Below are 24,415 nucleotides of genomic sequence, written 5' to 3'. Positions count from 1 at the left end.
CTGTTTACAATTTCGTCAGCTGTGAGAGTTTTTTGGGAGAGGCGACACTTTTGATAGTCGCCAAAAGTGGTTTTGACAGCAGTTTGTTTACAAATAAACAGAAAATTTGTGCAGTTAAACGTTTTGAGGGAAAAATTTAATAAAAAATTTCGATATTTAAGGACTTTATTTATTTAAGGAAGGAAGGAAAATCGAGTATTTAACGGTGTTGCAAAGACATGTAAGTACAAAAAATATTTTTTTAAATTTTTTTTCTGATAAAAGTTTGGAAATAGAATCAACGTAACACAAATTTTATAATTTCCTGGATTAAAAAACTTTTTAAAAAATAATATTTTTAATTTTTTTCCCAAAAAATTATAAAATTTTAGCCGATTTTACACATTTTTAAAGAAATAAAAAAAAATTAAATTTTTTAAAGAATTCAATTTTCATTAAAAATTCAAAAATTTCATTTCTAAACTAAGATTTTTAAATTTTCTTTCAAAAATATTTTTAAAAAATCAAAATTAAGCAAAATGTGTAACATTTTAAAAGACATTTAAAAAAAATCAAAATTTTTAAAGAATTTAATTTAGAGATTAAAAATTCAAAATTTTCATTTCTGAACTAAGATTTTTTTTAATTTTTTCCTAAAATAATTTTAAAAAAGTTTTTTTACATTTTTATAGAAATTTAAAAAAAAATAAAAGTTGAAAATTAATTTTAAAATTCAATTTTTTTGTAATTTTTCCCGAATTTAAAGGAATTTTTAAAGATTTTTATTTTTATTGTTCAGCTCGTAACACATAAATTACTGCTGTGACCTTCCGTTTGAAAGTTTTAACAAATTTTTTATCTTTTCCCCAAAAAATTTCGATCAAAAAAGCAACAAATCCAAACAAATTCCCGAACAACAAGATAAACAATGGTCCCAAGATGTGCGAAACTGATAATTTTACCGGTTCACGACTTCCTTTGTTCTTCGTGTTCGCAATGATATTCCTCTGAATCTCGTAATCCATGGATTGTTCCGCAGATTTGTGCTCCCAATACGCTCCGATGCCACTTTCCGCTTGCATCATCACAATTCGGTTCAGCTGTTCCATATAAGGCCACGTTTTGCTCGCAATTATTCCCGTGTAAGCCGTATAAAGTGGTTCCTTTTGCACCATGAGGAATTTCGAGTCATTCCGATCGATGTACTGCTGATAGCACAACGTCCCTCCTTGCATCGTTTCAACAATCACAGCAGCTCGTTGTTGTTTCACGAGCTTATGAAAGTCTTCGACAGCGTGAACTTTAAAATTTTTCGCGTAACGCACGAAAGCAGGATCCGTGGATTGAATTACGGGCAGCAAAAAAGTGTCGGAAGTCGTTCCCCATTCCAAATTGCTTTGAACGAGCTTTGCAATTGTGTCAATGGGACCTTCAGTTGGCAAAACAGCCATTAAACTCGACAATCCGCCGATGTAGAAGCTATTGAGGGTGAGACAAAAAATCATGAAAATCGAGTACATGATGAGCGATGAGCCAACATTCGATCGGACCAAGACATTTTGTGACATGCTGATGCGATAAACGTTGATAAAAGCATTTACGCCGGATTCTGGCTTAATTTTCGAATTGGGGAGCATTTGGATGCGTCCCTTGTCCAAAAAAAGAATTGCATTTGTGGCAATGAAGAGCGACGCGACGAAACAAACCCACACAATTGGCGAAAACGGTAAAATTGGAATGTACCAATACGCCAAGGGCTTCGGTTTGGGCAAGGCATGAGTGACAAACGATAATTGCACGACATACGAATACTGAGCGGTTTTAAATCGACCATGCACCAAATAAAAAGAACCAACTGCCAGTTCAATTTCATGCAACGCCATATCGCCGAGCATTCCGCGTCCCGTGAGATTCGGATAAATTTCGCCCCAAAGTGAGTCGTGATAGTCGAAACGGGCATAAAGGTTGCAATTAAATTTCTTGCAAAATTCAACCATTATGGTGCCTTCTTGACCTCCCAATTGCATGGACCAAAGTTCGTTTGAGCCATAAGTGTGGGCATTGCCTTTTCCTGGAGCAACAACTTCACCCGAAGAAAAAGGCGGCAAATGGATGAAACCAGCATCGATTCGCATGCCTTCCAAATCGAGGATTTTTGGAAAAAATCGAGTTTGAAACGCAAAAGAATTATTTTTAATGAAGAATGAATTCCGAATTTGACCTCTTTGCGAAGACGGGAACGCAGAATAGACATCAATTGAACTTTTTTCCGTGATTTCATCAATTTTTCTTGGTTGAAGTAGTAAAGTCAAAGGAATTTCTGTGAAAAAAAATATTTTTAATCGAAATTTTTGACTTTAAAGCTCAAAATGTACCTTCAACGATCACTTTTTCATTCAAAATGTCATTATTTTGGCCATTTCCGATGATAACGAGGACTTTGTTCCTAAATTTTGACATCGAATAAAAGTGTGTTTTGAAAAAAACCTCAAGAAATTGCGGGACACAGCTTTGTGATACTAAAAAATACTGAAAAAAAATTAAATTGAGAAAATTTTGACGTGAAAAAATTTTTAAAATTACTCACAGCACATCCATTATTGATTCCGAACATGAGTTTTTGCACAAAATTCGAATTTAAATCAAATTCTTGCACTTTTTCATCACAATCAAGCCGGAAATTTGGAGTTTCTACGTAAAAGCTTCCATCAAAGTCGTTGGAAGTGATGACACAAGTTGTGTGAGTCTCGATTTCTGAAGCTAAAATTAAAAATTTTGACAAAATTATTAAAATTTTGTGAAAAATATTAAAATTTCATAAAAAAACGAAAATTTTCTTACATAACGAATTAAGAACGACTTGAAAAGCTGCCTGCAAAAGTATTGTCTGAGTAATATTTGGAAACATTTTCCTTCAAATTCTTTAATTTTTCGTCTATTTTCGGCAAGACTTAGACAAAGACTAAATTGTTTATCATTTACGGTAACGAGAAAATGCTTGACCTCCAGTAATTAGCTGAACATGTTTTTTCGTAAACATTTTTGTCGTGTTCGCTTTTCGAATTTTTGGTTGTTTCATGTGTTTGACGTTTAATTAAGTGTCACAACAAAGCTCACACGTGCCGTTTTTGCTTCCAAAAATAGGATTTTGAACGGAAAAAATGCCGTCGAAGCGAGAAAAGGATCCGGAAAAGGCAAAAATTGATCGCACGATCAAACATATCAAATCGGTAGCGGCTTCAATTGGAAATATTTTGACTTTTACGACAAATATGGAGTTCCGGAAGGAGTGTTTGGACATGTTGTCAGCTGAAAATAGCCAAAAAGCTGCGAAAAAAGTTGAAAAGTTGTTGAAACAAAGGAAATTGAAGAAATAAAATTCGAAATTTTTGTACTTACTTGTTCATTTTTGGATCATTTTCGAAGTCACTTGTCGATTTTTGCTTATTTTCTGCTTTTTAGTTCAACTTTTATTTTCCAAAATTACATTTTTCATCGATTTCTTGACCTTTGATGCCAAATCTATTGTTTGTTAATGGTTTAATGGAGTGAGTGATGTCTTCCTCGAGAGACTTTTCGTTTGACGTCGATACCTTTAATTACTCCCTTTGCTAAATCGATCAGAAATATTTTTATTTTCAATGTCTAAATTTATATTGTAGACATAAGGTTCCCCGAATGCGACAAAGGAATGTTTTGTGGGTCAATCAAAATTGTTTCCTTGTTTGTTTAACAACAACTTGTAAACACACACACGCGTTTTCGTTTGTTTTTGTGACAAGACTCGTCGGAAGGTGTGAGAAAAATATTTTTATTTTATTTTTTTTTCTGAGTTCGACAGCTTTGAGAATTCCCACGAAAAGTACGTCAGTAATTAACGACAAACATTATGTGCGATGTGACCTTGATATGGAGTCGCCTTGCTTCTTTTTGCTTAATTGATCTCGAATTAAAATGATACAATTTTCTTTGAAATTTTTGAGGATTTCCATGTTTTTGTATATAATTTTGAAAAATTAGAAGAAATTAATATTTTTTGTCACAAATTTTTTAATACAAATTTTAAAATGTATGAAAAAATTGAATTTTAACTGATTATTAACTTTGGTCAAAAAACTAAAACTTAAACTTGAAATTTTTTCATATTTTAGATTTTAGACAAATTTCTTAAAAAATTATGTTGGAGGAAAATTTTTTCTTATTGTGTTGGCATGATGGATTCAATACGTGTGTCACTGTTAAATTTTCATATTTAGATTTTTTTCCATATTTCGATGGTGACAGCTGCCATAAATGTCCATCGCTTAAGAAAACTGATGTCTTTTTGAATTGATACAATTCAGTTCAGATGTTCAATTTATCTCTCAGGACTATTGTTTTTTCATTACTATAAAAAAAATTTGAATAAATTTGATCGATAATGGCATTTTTGTGTTATTCCTTCTTCCATTGATCGATTTTTTGACAATTTTTTGATTGGCAGATTTGAAATATTAAAATGTTTGCCTATTTTTTAAACTTCATTAAATTTTTATCGTAAAATCCTCCGATAATTCTTCAGAAACTCCTTAATTTGCCATACATTTTTATAATTTGATATAAGAATCTGTTGAAAAAAAAAATTATTTTATAAAAGTTAAAGAATTTATAGAGATAAATTTAAAAAATTACCAATTTTATTCAAAATTTGACGAACTGAAGCATGTTTCGTGAGTGATTGTCTTCTTTTAAGCCAAAGTTGATTTTTTGTCTCGTTTTTATATGACTTTATCAAGTGCAAGACTTGTTTGACTTGTCTGGATGTTTTCTCAGTTGGAAAAATTGGATGAAAATTAATGATGGGTTGTTGAAAAAAGTCACAGTGGACCAAAAATTATTTAAAATTTGGCACAAATGCTAAATTTTTTTTAAAAATTATTTGTTTTGTTCAATATTTTGCAAAATTTCTTTAGTTTTGTTTAATTTCCATCAATTTGTCTATTTTTTTAATTTTAATGTTTTCTTTCTTTACATTTTTACTCGTTAAGAAATTTTACTTCTACAAAATCATTAAGAATATTTTTAAAAATTGCATTAAAAAACACTTCAAAATTTTCTAAAGTCAAAAAATACCATTTTTGGATCATTGTGGCTCCATTCCTCTCATTTTTTCTCGAGTATTTTTGTCCACTATCTCTTTTAATTGATTCATGAATTACTTATTAGACGACAGCTAATGATATTGACAACGACACTGACATTAAAGACACTTACAACATCGATATTTAAGCAAAAGTAAACAATTTCCTTCATTTTTTTCACTTCAGTTCTTTTTGACTCGTCGAACGTATTTGCTGTGAAAAATTTCTGCTGCAAAAGCAATTGTTGCAAACAAATATCCAAACAACAAAATGAATCCCGCTCCAAAAATGTGAGGAACTGACAATTTTACCGGCTCCTTATTCGTCGGCGGTTTCATATTATCCACGAGATTTCGTTGAACCACATAATCCATTTTCCGCACGACCGTTTCGTACTCCCAAATTTCCCGGATTCCGCTTTCTTGCTGCCAAAACGCCATTTTGTTGAGTTGTTCCATGTAGGGAAACGTTTTGCTGGCTATCAAAACGGAATATTGTGCATAAAGTCGCTCTTTCATGATCATCAAGTGCTTGGAATCGTCTCGAGTTAGCAAATTATGAACCGAAGCCGTGCCTGCTTGCGTTCTATCTAAAGCAACTGCAATTTTTTCGTCTTTTATCAGCTTTTGCAAGTCCTCCGTCTCAGGAACGATGAATTTTGAAACGTATTTTTGGTGATTCGGGTCACTGGATTCCTTAATGGCATACGTCCACGAGATTGTGTTGCCTCCCCATTTGAGATTTGACGATATTAGTTTTTCCAAAGAGTCGATTGGCGGTTCGTAGGGCGTGACAGTCATAATACTTGACAAACCTCCGATGTAAAAATTCCCGATCATGATCGAGTAGATGAGAAATGTGCCGTAAATGATCGAATTTGTCGCTGTAGAGTAATTTAAGCGCTCCACATTTTGAAAAAGACTCATTTGAACGACAATTAAAGTGGAATTTTTTGAAAATTTCGGCAAATATCGAACTTGAATGCGATTCAAAATGAAAATAAAGATGGCAACTGTTGTCAAAACTATAGCGACGTTCTTCCAAATAACCGCAGAAAACGGTAAAAGGGGAATATTCCACAACGGAAGAGGTTTCGGCTTCGGTAAAATATGAATAACAGAAGATCGTTGAATCGCATACGAATATTGGATCAATTCATAACGATCGTGCATCAAATAACATCCAGCGGCGGTCAAATCCGCGTCATATTTGAGAATAGCTCCCATAATTCCATATCCGGTGTGATTGCGGAAGCCCCATCCCCACATATCTTCATCGTATTCGAGCCGAGCGGAGATCACACAGTTGAATATGCGACAAAATTCGACCATTAAAAGAGCTTCAAAGCCTTGCAATTTGATAGAAAGTGTTTCATTCGAGCCAAAAAGGTTCGCATTTCCCATTCCAGCATCAACTTTCGCTATTGACACGAACGGCGGGTACTCAAAAAGGGCGGTTACGATTTCTTTTCCTCCGAAATCCGTTAAAATTTGAGGAATTAGAGGCTTGTCATGTTCCAAAGTTGAATTTTCAATGAAAAATCTATTAACATCAGATCCAAATCCCGAATAAATGTTGATCCATTGCCCGGAATGATGTGGTTGGAGAACTAATGTCAAAGGAATCCCTGAGAAATGTAAGAAAATAATTAAAAAATATTTAATTTTCGTAATTTATACATACATCTCGTGACCATTTCACTCCCCAATGTCCTTAAAACGTCAATTTCTGTATGAAAATCTACAATAACGAGAACTTTTTTCTCATATTTAGCATTTGCCATGTCATGAATCTCCAAAAAACGGTCGAAGAAGATGTCAATACACTCATTTGACGTCACAAAAAGCTAAAATTAATGAAAAATTAATGTTTTGAATAATATTTTTAAAAAATTCTTACCGAACATCCATGATCCACACCCCATGTGAGCGTCTTAGTTAAATTTAAAGCATTTTGGCAATCACTTCTAACACTTGGAAATTCATTAAGTATCGAAAATTCGTTAAATAAAACACAATTTGTGTAGGAATTGACTTCAAAAGCTAATTTTAATGACAAATTTTATTAAAAAAATTCAAAATTTTTTAAATTTTCTTACCAATCCTATTTAAAATTAAAGTTAGAGCAACTTCCATGGCATCCAGAAGTGACTTCAGGTACAGTTCAAGCACAAATGAGAAAAAATCCTTACCTTTGATTACTTTTTTGTATCAACGGAATGATGAATCGATGATTACTGTGTAAACAAGTGTCATCAAAGCTACTTTTTGATTATTTTTTCATTGTTTGTTCACAATATTCGTCAATTTTTTTCCATTGTAGTCATCAATATCAACAGTTTGATGTTTGTTTGAAGACATTTCTTGATTAATTGGGACTTTTAATCATATAATTATAGTTCCCTTGGGTTTTACGGGTTACCGATCATTAATTATTACGTCACTTTAGGTGTTTCAGAACTTACATTGTTTCTGGACAAATTGAGGCATTAGTTCACACATGTCATGATTTTTTTTTTTTTGAATAACAGAGCTTCTTAGAATTATTTCTCATATATTCAAAAAGCCATAAATCAGTGGTGACATTCCAATCCAATTGCTTTATCAAAGAGCAAATCTCATTTTGTATTACACAAGCGACAATTTGACCTTTTTTCATGTGTGCTGCAAATAATTTGGCTCACTTCTCTCGTAATAACAATATTTTTACGTCTAGCCCATATCTTTTACTTCTCTTTGTCTGTGTCCTTGAACTTGAGTAGTTGTAGTAATCGAGAAAATTTTTATAACGATTCCTCTCCGTATCCGATAATCGTATTATCGATGTGGTTTAGTGAGATGCTTGCCAAAAATAAAAATATAAAAAAAAAATGATATTTTTTGATGAAAAAAGTTAAAAATATTTGAAAATTAAAAAAAGACGTTCTAAATTTTTTCGATGTTTTTGTCCCAAAAGATTTAAAAATATTAAAAAAATTTTTTTTGAAAAAGTTTTGAAATATTTCGAAAGTCGAAAATTAAAAAATAAAAATTTAAACAAATTTAACCTTTCATGGATGTTTTTGTCCCAAAATATTTTTATTCAAAATCCAAAAAAAAATTTTGAAATATTTTTTTATACAAAATGACAAAAATTAAATAATTTTTGGTCCTTCATGGATGTTTTTAATTAATCTCGAAGTATTTCAAGTTAAAAAATTAAATTTAAAAAAAAATTAAATAAAAAAAAACTCGAAAAAAACTTTTAAAAAAATTTGAAAAATTGTAATTTAAATTTTTTTAAAAATAGAGAAAAAATTTATGTTAAATTTCGTTTTTCAATACAAAAAATTCTTAAAAACTGAAAATATTTAAAATTTTTTTTAAAATTTACCTAAATTTAATTACTTAAATTGTCAATTTTGATGAAATTTTCAACTTTTTTATTAAATTTGCCCCATTGGACTTTTGACTTTTTAAATGAGGCAAAATAAAAATTTTAACAGAGAAAATTTTTGTTTTCAGTTTCAATTTTTTAGTGGTTTTAAGCTTAGAAAAATTAGAAAATAACTCAAAAGTAAAACCAGTACAGAAATACAGACATCATTAGAATTTCAATAAAAAATCAGTGTAAAAAATTTTGAAAATTTCTTGTAATGACTGATGAGGTCCCGCGTGAAGACGCAATGTCACACGAGACATAAATCATACTCCTAAATTGACGCGCCAGCTGCCAACAATTGTCCGCTGCTCAATTTCCACTATATTAAATGATAAATCACGCGAAATTATTATCATCATCTATCGAGTGACTTGGTCTCTGTCATTACTGTCGTGCGCGCTTTGGCATGTAGGCAGGAGAAAAATTCTAAAAAAAAAAGAAATCACGACTTATGCTCTCTAATATACAATATTTGATGCTTATTAATATTAAAATCAACAGAGACATAAATATAAAATGATTTTTTTTTCGCAGCATTTCTTGGCTCGAACACTCGGTTTCTCTCTCGCACACACATTCACTCACATATGGAGCATATTACCGCCAAATGGTGGCTTGCCTCTTTCAAATTTCGCAGCAACATGGCATCAAACGGCACATCGAAACTGCATTATGCTTGCCGCGCGCACCGTATGGACAATGAATGAAAATTGACTTACACTCCCGTGCCGCAGAATTTCATTCAGACAATTGATTTTCCGCACAAACACACACACACACAGCTGTTATCGGGCTGTACATATTTGAATGTTTCTACGAGAGATGTGTTGTTTTCAGAAATATGCTCCGTTGTAGTATGCCAACGACGACGTGCAGTTTATTAAAGTTCTTTACGTCTCTCTCGCCACACACACAGAAATTAGATGTTCAAACAAAAATGTTTTTAGTCAACAACAAGAAGTCGTTCGGTGAACATTCAATTTTGTTTTGATTTTTGGCGGTTCATTAAAGGAAAGTCGCGAAAAAAAATATTTTAAATTAAATTAAAAAAAAATAAATAAAAATAGCCGAGTCCGTGTTAAAAGAGAGAAAAAAAAGAGTAGGAAGAAGATTAGATAAACAAATAGGAAACGTGAGTAATTGAATACAAATTTCAATTAAAAAATGTGTGTAAATGGCGAAAGATTTAATTGCGGAGTGAAAGTTTATTTTGAAAAAAAAATGCATAACGCAATGGTTGGTTTCTGTTAGTGGACAATTATTGACAGTATTAATGAAAAATTAGATAGGGTTCATTTCTAATTTAAATTTTCACTAAAGAGCATTGAAAAAAAAATTCTTAAAAATTATAAAAATGAACTTGGTATCAAGAGTACAATTTTTTTAATGTTTTTCGAATTTTCCTTAAATCAACTTTTATTTTTTACACAAAATTATCAATTTTCCAACTAAAATTTTTATTAAAAAAATATGAAAAAATAAATCAAGCTGTCAAAATTATCACAAACACATTTTTTGCAATAAATTTTACAACAAAAAAAAATTATTTAAATTTAGATTTTCCTCGAAGTATAATTTTTCTTTTGAGTTTTGGAAAAATAAAATCCATGAACATCTTCCTGAATAATATTTTTTTTTAAATGTAATATTTTGAGAAAATTTAAAAAAAAAAGTATAAATTAAAAAATATATACATAAATAAGGTTTTATATTCAAACCCATTTAAAGAAATTTTGAAAAATAAGAAATAATTAATTTTTTCAAGAAATCTAATTAAAATTTAATTTTTAAATTTTTAAAAGAAAATATGATTTTTAATGTTTTTAAATTTTTAAAAAAATAATTAATATTTATATTAATTTAAATTTAAATAATTAATATCAATATTTTTTTTAATTAAAAACAAGTAAAACTTTTATTATTTTTTGAAATTTTCTTGTTAATCTTTGTAAAATAATAATTTAATAAAATAATAATAATTTTTTAATAATTTTGAATTGATTATTTTTGTAAAAAAAAATCTATGAATTTTATTTAAAGTTTAGTAAAATTCGAGTAAAATGGAAAATTTGAAATGAAAAAAATAATATTAAAAAAATTGCAATACTCTACCTCTAAAGATATCTAAATCAAAAAAGAAACTTTTATGAATGTAACCACATTTTTTATCCTTTGTTCAACTTTTAATGCTCTCCTGCTGGCAATCATTTGCATTCAATTGTCTTCGTTGCTTCCATCTCATCAACTTTGGTGATTGCTCACATATTTATGACAATAATGGGTATTTGGAGGTTTCTTGCACAATGCATTCGCAGTCGACCTACTCTACTCACATTTCTCGCTCTTCTTTCGGGTTTTGTCATTCTTTGAATCTTTCTGGTCGATATTTGACCTCTGCTCCGTTCTGTTGGGAATGCAGACACGAACAAAATATAAAATGTAAATAAATTAAAAAAGAAGAATCAGTTTTTTTTATTATTTGTCTATGCATTCGCTGGCTTTGATTTGATGCCATGCTCTAGTTTCAATTTTGCTTTTTGTTTCTCCTTTCCCTTTATTTTTATTAAATTAAAAGCGATACAACCATTGGCATGACATCGATCAACGCAGTCTGTCCAAAAAAAAAGTCACCAAATGACATCCAATTTCCGCCTTTTTATGCACGTAAGCTGCAAAAAAAGAAAAAAAAAGTTTTTTCAATCAACCGAAAATCAAATCAAACACATGCCAAAATTATTACTTTTCCATTAATTGATCATCACACCGAAAATTCACGGCCAAAAAATGTTTTTTTTTTCTCGGGGAACGTAATCAATGAATGAGTGGGAAATGCATTTTGATTGCAAACATCATTCATTTCCTCGTGCAAAAAAAAAGAATAAAAACAAAAATTGTACACTGCTTGCATAATATCTTATTAAAATATTGAATGTTCGGTTCTGTGTTCCAAATTTAATGACTCATAAAATTAATCTCTGTTCGTATACCTACAAGAAATGTGTGCATGCAGTGCACCTACGTTCGGAAAAATTGTCTTGTTTAATAAATAATGTCAAGTTTTCATACAAATTTATTTCATTTTTGCACACAAACCGAAAAAACACACATTTCACATGATGGGAGGAGGAACCGACCACAGGCATAAATGTAAACAGTTGCACTCTCTTGAAAAAAAAAGTTTGTCGGTCGGTGGCTCACTCGATATTTGTTCGTTTGGGTTGCAATGAAGAAGAAAAAACATTAAAAACAGAAGTCATTAATAATCTCTTAAATATATTTATTTAATTGCAACACAACGCGGAGAGTAATTGTTTTGACGGATTTAGTCGAATTTACGCGCCATTTCACGTGAGATCGGCGCCCTTGACCCGCGAAAAATTTTTACGAATTTTTTTTTACAATAAATTATGAAATTAGTTATGAACATTATCTGTCTTTCGGATTGTATGCAGAGTGCAAAAAACAGCAAATATTTTTAGACACACGCCATTCAATGTAGACGACATCACAACGATTTCTACAACAATGTTTATGTATGAACTAAATGAAGTGCAGTGAAATGTAATTATTTGTGTATACGCGACCTGTGGATTGAAAAGGAGTAATTTTAAGACATTGAAGGAAGTTTATTTAATCCATTAAGGGAACAATTCAAACTGCTTTGAAGTTGAAAAAAATTAGTCCATTTTTTACTACGAGTTTTTTTCAGAATTTAATTTCTTGTCACATTTTTTATTTAAAATGCTCTTAAAATTCCCAAAATTTGGAGTTTTTTTAATTACGCAAACCAAACCACATCTTTGCACGAATGAAAAACGCGAAATACTGCCCGATCATCGATTTATTGAAAGCGTACTAGCAGATACTTTTGAGTAATTCGCCAGTTTCGGGTCAATTTGCAACGGCACAAGAGTTGACGGCGGTCGTTATTCCGGGAAGAGAGCTATTCCAATTTAAAGCACTTGATGTTATTCGGGCTGATAAACGCACCAGCGACCCAATGTCGCTTAATGCATTTTTTTTTTATGCATGGAAGTTTTTGTTGCTATACGGACGACATCCTTTATGCGCGATAAAACCTGTTGACGTGAATCAAAAGACGCGAAAACTGCCCGATACGTTTGTTGGAAAGCGTAAGTCAGAAAATATGACAACCGTAATAAAGACCGAAATTTGCAAACTAAAACAAGGCGACGGAACAATACTAAACAATTGAATGTCGCATCGCCAATTAATAGACAGCGAACAGAAAAAATTAACGGATAACGTGCGTTCCATATGATACAAATGAAAACGTTGTAACCATCGTGAATCAAATAGCAAGACAATTAAACTACCTTAAGAAAGACTTTATTGACAACTGCTTCAGAGTCATGAAACAAACCGAAAAAGTCCTTGAAAAACCTCCAGCAATCTTGGTAAAATTTACGACGGAGTTGAATAGGGACAGTTTCCTCTTTCTTTAACCTTATAAAAGATACATTTAAGAAGTCAATTTAATAAGAAAGTTTAATTTAACCAGAAAGCTTCAAAAGGGATTAAAATAACATCCAAGGGATTAAATAAACCCAAGATACGATTCTTTTTTAAATTTTACTGATGATTAACTCCAAAGAAGACTAAATTATTACCTTAATGAATCAAATTAACCCCTTTTCGATCCATCGGTCAGCGACTCTGCTAATAAAATGTTGCTCGCGCGCGCGAATTTCTTTCACTTGACATGAAATGGGTGGCGGACTGTCATTCTACTTGTTTTGCATTTGATTGATAACAGTTTAGTGTACATCAACATTTCAACGATTTTAATTTTAGTTTTTTTTTGTTTGTAAAAATTTGAAGTTGCAAGGCGTTTCCATTAGTTTTGCAACGAAAAAAAAAGCAGAACAATGATGAAAAAACTCCCCACAGACCTTGAAATTATTTTCTCTTGTTCAGTGTTGGTTTTGTTGCATGTCGTTTTCAATCTGTGTTCTGTGTGGATGTTGCAATCTGTTCAAGTGTGCAATATTTATAAGTAAGAAATTATTAATTTTCATAATAATAAAAATAACAGAAGTGCAAAGACATCTCACAGAAAATATAGTGCATTGTTTCGGGTACAGATGTGTGTCGGGTCGCTCGTAAGAAAAGATGCCAAGTTGGATGTGAAATGAGTGTAGAAAATTAAAGAGGAATTTCGCTCTGACGTAAAGAGGATCGTCTCGTGTAATAAGAATCATTCGCGTATGTTGATTTGCTGTAACAGAGATGGAAAATTGGAGGAAAAGTATGTCAGGCAAATCATTTTTATTTTTTGACAAAATAACTGCAGAAATAAATTCAAAATAATTTTCTTGAAAATATAAAAAAAATTAAAAATTTTTACGAATTTTAGGACTAAAAATGAAAAAAAAAATTAATAAATAATTTTATTTGTTTAATATCTGGTCGATATTTGATGAAAAAAATTTGAGCCTAAAAAAATCAAAGTTTAAAATGATAAAAAAATGCCTTTGCTTCAAAATAAGTCAAAAGTAGTTGAATAAAGTAAAAAAATAAAATCTAATTTCAAATTAAATAATTAATTTTAATTTAATAAAAAAAATAAATAAATATGTAGTTTTAGCCCGATTTCAGCCATAAATATAATTTAAAAAAAAAATTAGCAAAAATATCAAATTCTTTTGAAAAAAAAAATAAATTTAAAATCTAAAGTCAAAACTTTGATTCCACATCTCTGTTCATACCTGACTTTACACTTGACTTTTAACTAAATATAAAATTCAAACCGATATGCAGGCAGAATATGCATCAACCCAAATACTACGACTCGAAACGTATCGTGGCAACATCAGCGACGATAATAACAATAATTTGTTGGTCGATCTGCTTTTTGCAATATGCATTTAAAAGATACGCCGGAGCATCAATGCAACACATGTGGTGTCGCTCTTTAAAGATTTTTCTGTCTGTTTTCCTCTCGCATTTAAGCCGAACTGAAAATTGACGCAAATTTCGACAGTGAGCTGACGTCACAAAATATTTTCACTTTTTTTTTTGGTTCAATACAAAAACGGAAACAAAATAAAACAAACAATAACTGCAGTATATGTGCCGAACAGTAGGAATGTGTCATATTTGATCAATGTAGCAACACCATAATTTTTGCTTAAAAATTGCTTCATAAATAAATAATCATGTTTGGCATTGTTTTTTTTTTCACTCGGTCTATGCTTTGTTTTCGGAACATTATGGCGTTGTTGTTTTTTGTTTATGATTTTCTTTTTTTTAATACAAATAATACATAAATAAAGTGCAATAATGAAAAAAAGAATGTTTTATGGACGTTAGGTTGCTCCAAATTTTTTTAAAAACTTTTTGTCATGATTTTTTTTTAATGAGAAATTAAAAAAAAAATAAATTAATTTTAATTAAATTAAATAATTAAAAAATTATAAAATAAAATTTAATTATCAAAAAAAAAAATTAAAAATTTAATAAATTTATAATTTTTAATTAAATAAATTTTAATTTTTTGAGAAAAAAAAAATATTTCGACAGGTAAACTTAATTTTGTTTAAAAATGTAAAAATTGAATTTTTTTTCATAAAATTAATTGAATTGTTTTCATAAAAATAAAAAAAATATTTGGAAAATTTTAATAGCTCAAAGGAAATATTTCATAAAATTTTTAATATTTTTTGTTGCTATTTAAAATTTGATTTGAGAACATTTGACTTTAAAAATTCAAAAACAAACTTTGTGAAAAAATTATTAAATTTAGTTAAAAATAAAATCGAAATTATAAATATTTCAAAATGTTCTTCCAAAAGGTCGAAAAATGATATTTTTTCACTTAATTTGTAAATTATTTTTTTGCTTTTGAATTTTTTTAAATGAAGGACAAAAATTAAAAAAAAAATTGGGGCAACCTTAATGATTTTTTTGGTTCTATGTACATAAACTGCCCTTCAATCGATTTTATTCGTTGTTTTTTTCCTCGTCATGACCTTAATAAACCTCTTATGTCATCCTATTTTTAACATTTTGCGCCCAATTTTGTGCACCGACCTCCATTTCGTCGTATCCAGGTAGCAGCTGTTTGCACTTTTCAAGCCATTCTTGCACACATTGATGTTCATCCAGTCGCAAGCCAAGTTCTCTGATCGCCGTTACCGTACCGCAAATGATCAAATCCGCAATTGTTGTGTCTTTGCCCGCAACCCATTTATCCAACTCCAGAAACCCATTGAGATACACGAGAGCTTCTTTCAGACGATCTTTCTTCTGTTGCGGAATTTCTTTGGCAACTCCCGCCAAAATTGGCTCGAAAATGTCGTCCAAACGAGGTCGCAACGTATTTGCATCGAAATATATCCTTTGATTGATGACAGCTCGTTTCACGATGTCATTCGGGAAAAGCGAATTTCCGCTGCGATGACACTCCACCAAATACGAGGAAATTGCTCGGTAATCCGTGAGTCTGAAATTGTTGCGACTGTGATCGATTAACGTTGGTGCAATGACTTCCGTGACATCTCGATGCCCATTAAGAACGTTTATCGGATGAATATTGACGTCTAAAGAGAGATTTCGAATGACAAATAAGACAATTCGCGATCCGAGTGAAAATTCATCGTGATATAACGTCAAAAATGGACCCAAATTCGGCATTTTTTTTCGTGTGCAACCACTTTTGAAGACGATAAAGTACTGAAATCGACAAAAAATCGTCTGAAAATGATAAAAATTGATTAAGAACCTTATCTGGTTTGTTTATTTATTAGAAGCTTAATCAATTTTTTGTTGACTGTAGCTTCGATTTTATCATATCAACATAATTTTGTGTGAATTTGACGTGTTCATTAAATCCAGTAACGCATTTCGAGCATTTTTCGTACCACAAATGGATCTTTGGATGCTTTTTGAAATCCATTCCAAGCAATTTTGTCGTTTCAATTGTTGCTAAAAGATGCAAATCAGCAATTGTTAAAGAATCACCCGCTACAAATTCATTTTTTGTTAAAAACCATTCCAAATGATCATATCCCTCATAAATTTTTTGAACTTTTTCATCACTTATTACTTTCAGGCCTTCATAAATTATGGGTCTTGTGATGTCCCGAGCTCTTTGATATAAAAAAGTCGCATCGAAATACAACAAAGAATCAATTTTAGCCCTAAATTGTCGGTTTTTCGGATAAAATTCGGTCTCCCGTAGGTCAGCAAGGTACGTCGAGATGGCACGTGACTCCCAAATGACAAAACCAGCATCATCCAACGTCGGAACGCAATGCATCGGATTAATTTTGAGAAATTCCGGCTTCAAATGTTCTTTCGCTGCGAGATCCAAGAGTCGAAAATCGACATCGATGTCTAAATTTTGAGCAACTAACCACGTTCCGCGACAAGGAGCACTGAAAGGATGCCAATAAATTATTGGTTTAGACATTTTTCGAGAGTCTTTCCTAATTGAGACGCAAAAATCAACTGAAAATTGTTTAAAACAATTCAAGAGATAAGATTTTTCATGTTCATTCGTCATTCATTGATAAAATTCTGCACGCACTTGAACCACATAAATAACATTTGTCGTGAATGAACTTTTTTTTACGCTACTATGGAGACTCTTCTCTCACATAACACACGCAAGTTCATTCATTTTTATAAAAAAAATCGGTTCATTCACTGTTTTCGTTCAAGAAGTGTACGAAAAATAAAACATAAACATCAAAGAGAGTGAGAACGTCAAAAAGTTCATGTCACGTTATTTTTCTTCCATCAAACTTTTTTTTTTCAAATAAAATGTCAAAACCAACAATTTATTGGACTCCGAACAGTGCTCCGTGCCGCGGCACATGGCTTTCGGTGAAAAACTTGGAAATCGACACGGAATGGCGTCTATTGAATCTCCGCGAAAAGGAACAACTCAAGCCGGAATTTCTGAAAATCAATCCGATGCATTGTGTGCCGACCTTGGATGACGACGGATACATTCTGTGGGAGTCTCGTGCGATTTCAACATATCTCGCTGACTCAAGATACCCCGGTGGCACGTCACTTTATCCAAAAGACCCGAAAATTCGTGGCGTTATCGATGCTCGTTTGTACTTTGATGCCTCCTACTTGCATATGCGGGTACGGGCAATTGTTCGTCCGATCGTGTATGAGGGCGTAACAACTATAAGTGATGAAAAAATTGCTGCCGTTAAAGAAGCTTATTCGCATTTGGAAGAATTTCTTACCGGAAATGCATTTTTGGCGGGAAATGACCTCACGCTAGCCGATTGTCACGTACTGTCGTGCGTTGCAACGTCGAAATTGGTCGGAGTTGGCTTCGAAAATCACCCAAAACTCGCGGAATGGTACGAAAGATGTCGCAAAGTCGTCAAGGGATTCGAGGAACACGAGAAAATCGTGCAAAAATACACAGATGACCTGAAAAGTAAATTAAAATGAACGTCGTTAATGCAATTTTGAGCACCGAATTGCGTGATTTTCCGCATGTTATCGCAACTTTTCATTCAATTTTAGTTTTCAACACATTTTAACAGGGTAAAAAATTACTTTACGTGTCAATCAAAATAATTTTAATGGTAATTGCTGATTTCAATCACTTCAGTTATTGCATTTTTTGCTCCCTTTTAACGGATTTACTGTAAATAAATAATTTGTTTATTCAAATTTCCGCTGTTTTGTTGTTTGTTTGGTGCGGCAACGTGGAAAACGTGTGAATTTTTCATACAAATTTAAATCTGAGGAATAAAAAATTATGATTTTTGTTAAATTTTTTGTCTTTTGTGATAAAAGCTGCACATTTTTAGTATGAAACGTGACTTCTAGGTCGTTACCGGCTTTGTTTGTATATAAAAATTTCCTTAAAAAGTCAAGTTTTGAAGAATTTTTCTTCATTTTAAAAGAAATTTTTGTCCAGTTAACTCTTAAAATGGAATTTTTATTAAAAATTACCTTTTTCACCTTGATTTTCGTTAAAATTTATTCATTTTCTGTCACAACTGAGTCCCAAAACTCAACAGAAACTGCCACAACTTCAAAATATTCAGATGCCAATTGTGTAGATTTTAATTCTATTTACCTCCCAGACGATGAGGATTGTAACAAATATTATCAGTGTGTGCATGGAAAGCTTCAAGAGTTTCGTTGTGCCGTCATGAACGACACAATGACCAAAAAACTTGTTGTTCTTCATTGGGATCGATCGAGAAATGTAAGAAATTTACAATTTTTGACATTTTTTCATGTTACCTTTCAATTTTGTTGTTAGGTTTGCAATTTTGACAAGCAAGTATGTGATTGTCCTGCTTCCAAATATTATCGTCGTTACTGTAAGAAGTACCAAGCGTATTTAAAATGGGCTGCCAAGAACGGAATATGGGATTAAATGTCCTTGCGTTATGCATTTTTTGCGTTTTTTCAATAAAATTTGTGATTTTTTGCTAATTTTTGTTGAATTTTTAATTTTTTAGCGTCGAAAATGCATCAAAGATGGCTTTTGTTGTAATTTTTGTCACTAACGTGGCTTGTGATATCAACTTTTTGAACATATCTCGCAACAAGTAGACCAAAAAATCATGGATTTCAGTTCCTGTTCCCATCATTCGGTCAATGATGCGTCGCACGAATCCAATTTGAAGCGAATTACGAACGCCCGGAAGCGTTGGCGCATCTTAGCACGTGTCTTGCGTCGTAACAGTCTCGAAAGTGTCAATTCCTCGACCTCCTCCATCGATGTGTTGAGCTCTTCTGACACGAATCCCAGCGGAAATTCAAGTCCTCAGACGTCGCTCGAAGATTCCGTTGACGAATCTCCGCTCAGCGTTCGTACTTTTGACGGATTTAATTTGGTGCAACAATCTCCGCTGCCCTACCAGACCTCCGTTCAACTGCTTGGCAACGCCGATGAAGATTGGTTCTCGTATCGCATGAAAATCGACGACGCATCCTTCGACATCAACATTCATCACATCAATCGTCTTTGGACGGCGCAGGATCTCATCGGGTTCAATAACACGGGAAACATTTGCGTTTGGCCCAGCGAGGAAACGCTCGCTATTTACGTGCTCGAGCACCTTTTGGAGTACAAAAATTCGTGGGTCCTCGAGTTGGGCGGCGGCATGACGTCACTTGCGGGTCTCATGATCGCCAAATACGGGAATCCCTATTTGGTACATTTGACAGATGGGAACGCCTTGTCCGTGGAAAATGTCAAGCGATCGTTGCGGCTGAACGATTTTGGGTGTTTTACGAAGGCCAGCGTGTTGAAATGGGAGAAAAATCGACAAGAAGCCGAACGAGAGATGTATTCGGTGATTTTGTGTGCCGATTGTTTGTTTTTTGACGAGTCGCGGGAAGCCTTGGTTGATACAATTGAATATTATCTTGCACCGACGAAGGATGCAAAAGCCTTGGTGATGGCTCCGAAGCGGGGACAAACGCTGGAATTGTTTATTGAACAAGCGAAAAGACGGGAACTTAATTGTAAAATAGTAGAAAATTATTGTGACAGCATCTGGCGAAAGCATCTCGACTTGAAAAATGGCTCGCACGACTATAACGAAGATATTCACTATCCATTGTTGATAATTCTAGACAAAAATCAAAAGAAAATTCCATAATTCCAATCAAATTTAAGATTATTAGCAACTAAAATCAAAAAAATTACAATAAAAAGTGTTGAATTTAGAGAGTTGTTGTTGATTCTATTTCCAAAATCAAACTATTTAAAATTTATTTTTAACTTTTTGTCGCTTGTTTCATTAGAAAAGTCAAAAATTTTATAATTAAAAAATGAAAAAAATACAGTTTTAGGATTTTTTTTATAATTCATTGAAAATTAAAAAAAAAATATTATTTTTTTATGATTTTCAAAAATTAATTTAATTTAATTTAATAAAAAATATTTTTTTCATTAATTTTTATATTTTTTGCAAACAAAAATATTTTTCAAAAAATTTATTATTTTTTTTATTGAACATATTTTTAAATTTTTTAATACTTATTTTTTTGTTAAATAATTTTTGACACAAATTTAGACAAAAGTTAAAAATTAAAAAAAAATCATGAAAAATTGATAAAAAAAAAATTAAAAACATGTTCAATAAATAATTTTTTAAAAATATAAAATTTAATCATAATTTTTTTTTAAATTTATTTTCCAAATTTTTTTCGATGTTTTTTGTCCCAAAACTTTTTTCAAAATGGGGGGGCAAAATAAAAAAAAAGTTTTTTTTCAAAAATAAAAATTTTTCAAAATTTTTTGACCCTTTTATTTTTTTTGTTTTTTTGGTTTTACATTGATAATTTGGTAATTTATTTAAAATCTCAAGTATTTAAGTTAAAAATTTTAAAAAAAAATTTTTAAAAAAATAACCGTCAAAAATTTTTGAAAAATAATTATTTTTAACTTTTGAAAAAAATTTTTAAAAATTTAAAATTTTAAAAATTTAAAAAAAATTGTAATTTTTAACTTTTTTTTTATTTTGTTTTTTTTTTGAAAATGGGGCAAAAAAATTTCAAAAAATATTTTTTTTAAAAAATTTTAAAATTAAGATAAAAATAAAAAAAAATATTTAAGCCAAAATTTTTAACTTTTGATTTTTAAATTAAATGATTCATATTTTTATTTAAAATTTTATTTTATTTTTTTAAAATTAAGTATTTATATTTAATTTAATTTTATTTTTTTTTATTTAAAATTTTAATTTTTTATTTAATTTTTTTTTTTTATTTTACGACTTTTTAAATAAAAACAAAAAATTAAAAATAAATTTAAAGTAGTTATAATAAAACTTTAAATTTTTACTAAATTTCTTTTAATTTTTCACCTTTAGGGCTGACTATTGGAAAAGCAACGATCGCGCCTTTTGCGACTACTGCAAATGTTGGTATGCCGATAACCGTGCGAGCAAAGAATTCCACGAAAATGGCAAGAAACACAAGCAAAATGTCCAAAAACGTCTCTCGGAAATCGGCAGGAAGGCATACAAAGATGCCCAAAACGAGCGCAAAATGGAAGCTGACATGCGAAAAATGAATGAAGGTGCCATGGCGGCATATGCAGGCGATTTAGCAGCTGGATCGGACTACACGACGCGTCTTCATAACGAAAGAGCTGCCGCTGCTGCAGCATCTGCTCGAGGAATTGGACCTCAAGTTGATCCTTTCGCGATAAAATTGCCCGAAGATGACATTGAACGCCCCCTGACGAAGGCAGAAGAGGAAAAAGCGGCGTCTTTATGGTGCGAAGCCCTAACTGACGAGGGACACACGTATTATTGGAACGTAAAAACGGGCGAAAGTACGTGGGAGGAACCGAAAGAGGGATTTATGACGTACAAGGAGTACCAAAAGTTACAAGAAGACATTGAACGGAAGCAACGAGAAGAAGAAGCAAAATTCTCGAAAGATTTTGTGGAAAATGCTGATGAAATTGCAGCGGCATACAATCGAGAAAAGCTAAAATCGTATCGAAAAATCACGAGACCCGAATCGGGATCAGAAAGTGACGACGATGCGAAGGGAAATGAACCGGGCACGTCAAAAAAGAAGAAGAAAAAGAAGAAGGACGAAGTAGATGAGAAATTTGGATGGGAGAATCCCGAAGAAGCAGCAAGACCGGTTGGGCAATGGCAAACTGTAGAAGCTCCAAAGTAAGATTTTCACTTTTTCCCTATAAAAATTAATTTTTCATAATTTTTTTTTGTATTTTTAGACCAATGGCTCCTGTTGACCTTGAACTTCCCACGAGATACGAAGCTCCAGTGTTCGTGCCATCAGAACCAGAGCCTGCACCTGTCAAAAAATTCAAGGAAAAGACAATTACGAGTATAGATGCCGACGAACCGGGATTTTTCAAGAAACGAAAGATCGCTGGCGGCAACAGAAATGCCCGAAAACGTTTGGATGACGACGAATAGACGATATTTCTTATAAAATAAATTGATTTTCTTTAATTTACATCTTTAAATCGCGTTAATTTTCATAAATTTTACAAATATCCTCGTACTGAACTCCTTTCACGACCCGATCTTTGTACGTTCCTGCTGCAATTTGGATTGTCACACAAAAATTATCTTCGTCTAATTCTTTTAAAGTTGCTAATTGTCCTCGGTATGCGCCATTAACGACTCTTACGGGCTTTCCCAAGTTCGGAATGACTGTTTCCAAGTGATCTTGATCCACTTTTAGCTTATCCCCAGTTTCAAGCATCTTGATTTTCGCTTGATATTTGTCAATTACCTCCAAAACGCGAGCTTTTTGTTTGTAATATTTGTCGCCGAGGGATTTTGTGACAAGTTTTACGATAATATCTTCGTGCAGCCAGTAATCTTTGCGATTTTTACGTTCTTTTTCCTCTTCTTGCTTCTTGATGAGCTCTTCGATGCCCGATAATCGACTTGAACTCGAGCTCGGTACTTTTGGTTTCTTAAAAGCTGTTGCGGTGGACTCCGTGTCAAGTTTTCGCTTTCCATTGTCGATACTGAAGGCACTTGCTTTGAGAGAAACAGGTTCAGGTTTCGGTTTCGCAGCTAATTTAATGTCTAATTTTAAGGGTTCTTCCTCATTTTCCCTCACAAATTCCTTAATTTCTTTCGGTTGCTCGTTCTCGAGTTGTTTCTGACCTTTTTCGACTTGTTGTCGAATGTACTCTTGATGCCTTTCTTCGTCGTCTTTTTCTGCTTTTTCCTTTCTCGCGAGTTTTTCTTGTCGCGCAAGCGTTTCCGGGTCACGATCGATGTACGTGATGTACCATCCCTTTTCCGTTTCATCGACGTTGCATTGTCCCGTTCTTCCGAGCCATTTTACGAACTCCGTTAACGAATACCATTTAGTAGCGTTCATGTGTAAATGTCCTTTATCCGAAATGAAATCCTGATACACTCGATTTGCCAAAACGCGCTTCGTGCCAAACTGCCTTCGTAACAAATACATGAACCCATCGGAGAATTCCTTGGAGAAAGAGTCGATATATCGTCCGGCATTGTCGCTGAAAAGTCTCATTTGGCGCTGATGGGATTCGCTCATCGTGTGGCACTTGAAGCCGTTATCGTCGCGACACTGTTTCTGACACATCTGGCAATACCATCGGAGTTTCTGCAAGCCTTTTGCTTTCATCTTGTTCGCCAGGTACTTTGGGGTACCTTTTTCTGCTTTGCCGCCGCCCATTTTGAGGGAGTTTTTGATGAAATTTCGTTAATTTGAGCTTTTTTTGTTATTTAAAGTTGTTAAAAATTATTTTTTTCAATCGTAATTATGAAAAAATTCGATTTTAAAAGTGGTAAAGACTTGAGGATTGAAATTTAAAAAATGTAAACAATGTGTCGCTTGTCGTTTTTAATGATTGGCGACACAAATTTTTTTCAGGGATGAATTTTTCTTAAATTGGGTTTTCGACAATTTTAAAAATTTCGTCAAATTTAAGGAATTTTATTTTTTTTCTATAGTTTTTAATGATTTTTTAATTAAATTTGTGGCCTTGTGTTTTCAATAATTTTGAGAATGTTATAAAATTAAAGATTTTAAATTTTTTTGTAGAATATTATTTAATTTTTATGATTTTTTCATTTTCACATTCTAATTTGATTTTCTTCTCTAAAAAATTTTTTCATAAAATTACTGAATTTTTTTTTCAAAATTTTTTGTTTGATATTTTATAGTAATTTTTTTAATTTTTTATAAAATTTTTTGATTTTTCAATTTTTATCTTAAAATGAAAATTTTTAAATTAATTTTTAATTTGAAAATTTCAAAGAAGATTTTGATTTCGTTTTTCAATAAAGTATTTCAAGTTCAAAAATTTTTGTTCAACCATCAAAAATTGCTAAAAATTTTTTTAAATTTTTTGAAAATTTTTTTTTAGTTTTTTAAAAAATAAAATATTTTTTTCAAAAATT

General features: G+C 31.8%; 8 protein-coding genes across 8 annotated transcripts; 3 read left to right on the top strand and 5 right to left on the bottom strand.

The window, feature by feature from the left end:
* Positions 1–115: 115 nt before the first annotated feature.
* On the top strand, positions 116–22,487 carry LOC134829961 (WW domain-binding protein 4). Its single transcript, XM_063843283.1, has 3 exons — positions 116–220; positions 21,353–22,171; positions 22,234–22,487. Coding segments are annotated over exons 1-3 (1,026 nt in total). The 5' UTR covers positions 116–218; the 3' UTR covers positions 22,439–22,487.
* On the bottom strand, positions 768–3,020 carry LOC134832305 (uncharacterized). Its single transcript, XM_063846288.1, has 4 exons — positions 2,821–3,020; positions 2,567–2,739; positions 2,355–2,508; positions 768–2,299 (listed from the first exon to the last, which is right to left on the bottom strand). The coding sequence occupies exons 1-4, from the start codon at positions 2,885–2,887 to the stop codon at positions 768–770; spliced, it is 1,926 nt and encodes a 641-aa protein (XP_063702358.1). The 5' UTR covers positions 2,888–3,020.
* Positions 5,282–7,588, bottom strand: LOC134832303 (uncharacterized). The gene is made up of 4 exons (XM_063846287.1): positions 7,564–7,588; positions 6,999–7,141; positions 6,783–6,945; positions 5,282–6,726 (listed from the first exon to the last, which is right to left on the bottom strand). The coding sequence occupies exons 1-4, from the start codon at positions 7,586–7,588 to the stop codon at positions 5,282–5,284; spliced, it is 1,776 nt and encodes a 591-aa protein (XP_063702357.1).
* Positions 9,520–20,158, top strand: LOC134831706 (calmodulin-lysine N-methyltransferase). The gene is made up of 2 exons (XM_063845507.1): positions 9,520–9,651; positions 18,989–20,158. The coding sequence occupies exon 2, from the start codon at positions 19,094–19,096 to the stop codon at positions 20,135–20,137; it is 1,044 nt and encodes a 347-aa protein (XP_063701577.1). The 5' UTR covers positions 9,520–9,651; positions 18,989–19,093; the 3' UTR covers positions 20,138–20,158.
* On the bottom strand, positions 15,439–16,175 carry LOC134832302 (glutathione S-transferase D7-like). Its single transcript, XM_063846286.1, has one exon. The coding sequence runs from the start codon at positions 16,173–16,175 to the stop codon at positions 15,525–15,527; it is 651 nt and encodes a 216-aa protein (XP_063702356.1). The 3' UTR covers positions 15,439–15,524.
* LOC134832301 (glutathione S-transferase 1-like) lies at positions 16,297–16,963 on the bottom strand. Its single transcript, XM_063846285.1, has one exon. It carries the CDS (start codon positions 16,951–16,953, stop codon positions 16,297–16,299), a length of 657 nt encoding a protein of 218 aa, XP_063702355.1. The 5' UTR covers positions 16,954–16,963.
* LOC134831732 (glutathione S-transferase 1-like) lies at positions 17,124–18,067 on the top strand. The gene has a single exon (XM_063845539.1). The coding sequence runs from the start codon at positions 17,307–17,309 to the stop codon at positions 17,958–17,960; it is 654 nt and encodes a 217-aa protein (XP_063701609.1). The 5' UTR covers positions 17,124–17,306; the 3' UTR covers positions 17,961–18,067.
* Positions 22,454–23,801, bottom strand: LOC134829960 (DNA/RNA-binding protein KIN17). Its single transcript, XM_063843282.1, has one exon. It carries the CDS (start codon positions 23,685–23,687, stop codon positions 22,494–22,496), a length of 1,194 nt encoding a protein of 397 aa, XP_063699352.1. The 5' UTR covers positions 23,688–23,801; the 3' UTR covers positions 22,454–22,493.
* Positions 23,802–24,415: the final 614 nt, after the last annotated feature.

Source organism: Culicoides brevitarsis, chromosome 2, assembly GCF_036172545.1.
Source record: "Culicoides brevitarsis isolate CSIRO-B50_1 chromosome 2, AGI_CSIRO_Cbre_v1, whole genome shotgun sequence".
Taxonomy (NCBI): domain Eukaryota; kingdom Metazoa; phylum Arthropoda; class Insecta; order Diptera; family Ceratopogonidae; genus Culicoides; species Culicoides brevitarsis.
This window is presented reverse-complemented; position numbering and strand designations above follow the sequence as displayed.

Excerpts from the sequence above, each read along its gene's own strand:
- LOC134829961 (XM_063843283.1), top strand. Across the intron at positions 22,172-22,233 it reads CAAACTGTAGAAGCTCCAAA|ACCAATGGCTCCTGTTGACC; the intron begins GTAAGATTTTCA and ends TTGTATTTTTAG.
- LOC134832305 (XM_063846288.1), bottom strand. The coding sequence starts at position 2,887 with ATGTTTCCAAATATTACTCAGACAATACTTTTGCAGGCAGCTTTTCAA. Across the intron at positions 2,509-2,566 it reads GAATCAATAATGGATGTGCT|TATTTTTTAGTATCACAAAG; the intron begins GTGAGTAATTTT and ends ATTTTTTTTCAG. Across the intron at positions 2,300-2,354 it reads TGAAAAAGTGATCGTTGAAG|AAATTCCTTTGACTTTACTA; the intron begins GTACATTTTGAG and ends TTTTTTTCACAG.
- LOC134832303 (XM_063846287.1), bottom strand. The coding sequence starts at position 7,588 with ATGCCTCAATTTGTCCAGAAACAAT. Across the intron at positions 7,142-7,563 it reads TCAATTTGTCCAGAAACAAT|CTTTTGAAGTCAATTCCTAC; the intron begins GTAAGTTCTGAA and ends CATTAAAATTAG. Across the intron at positions 6,946-6,998 it reads GTGTGGATCATGGATGTTCG|CTTTTTGTGACGTCAAATGA; the intron begins GTAAGAATTTTT and ends CATTAATTTTAG.
- LOC134832302 (XM_063846286.1), bottom strand. The coding sequence starts at position 16,175 with ATGCCGAATTTGGGTCCATTTTTGACGTTATATCACGATGAATTTTCA.
- LOC134832301 (XM_063846285.1), bottom strand. The coding sequence starts at position 16,953 with ATGTCTAAACCAATAATTTATTGGCATCCTTTCAGTGCTCCTTGTCGC.
- LOC134831732 (XM_063845539.1), top strand. The coding sequence starts at position 17,307 with ATGTCAAAACCAACAATTTATTGGACTCCGAACAGTGCTCCGTGCCGC.
- LOC134831706 (XM_063845507.1), top strand. The coding sequence starts at position 19,094 with ATGGATTTCAGTTCCTGTTCCCATCATTCGGTCAATGATGCGTCGCAC.
- LOC134829960 (XM_063843282.1), bottom strand. The coding sequence starts at position 23,687 with ATGGGCGGCGGCAAAGCAGAAAAAGGTACCCCAAAGTACCTGGCGAAC.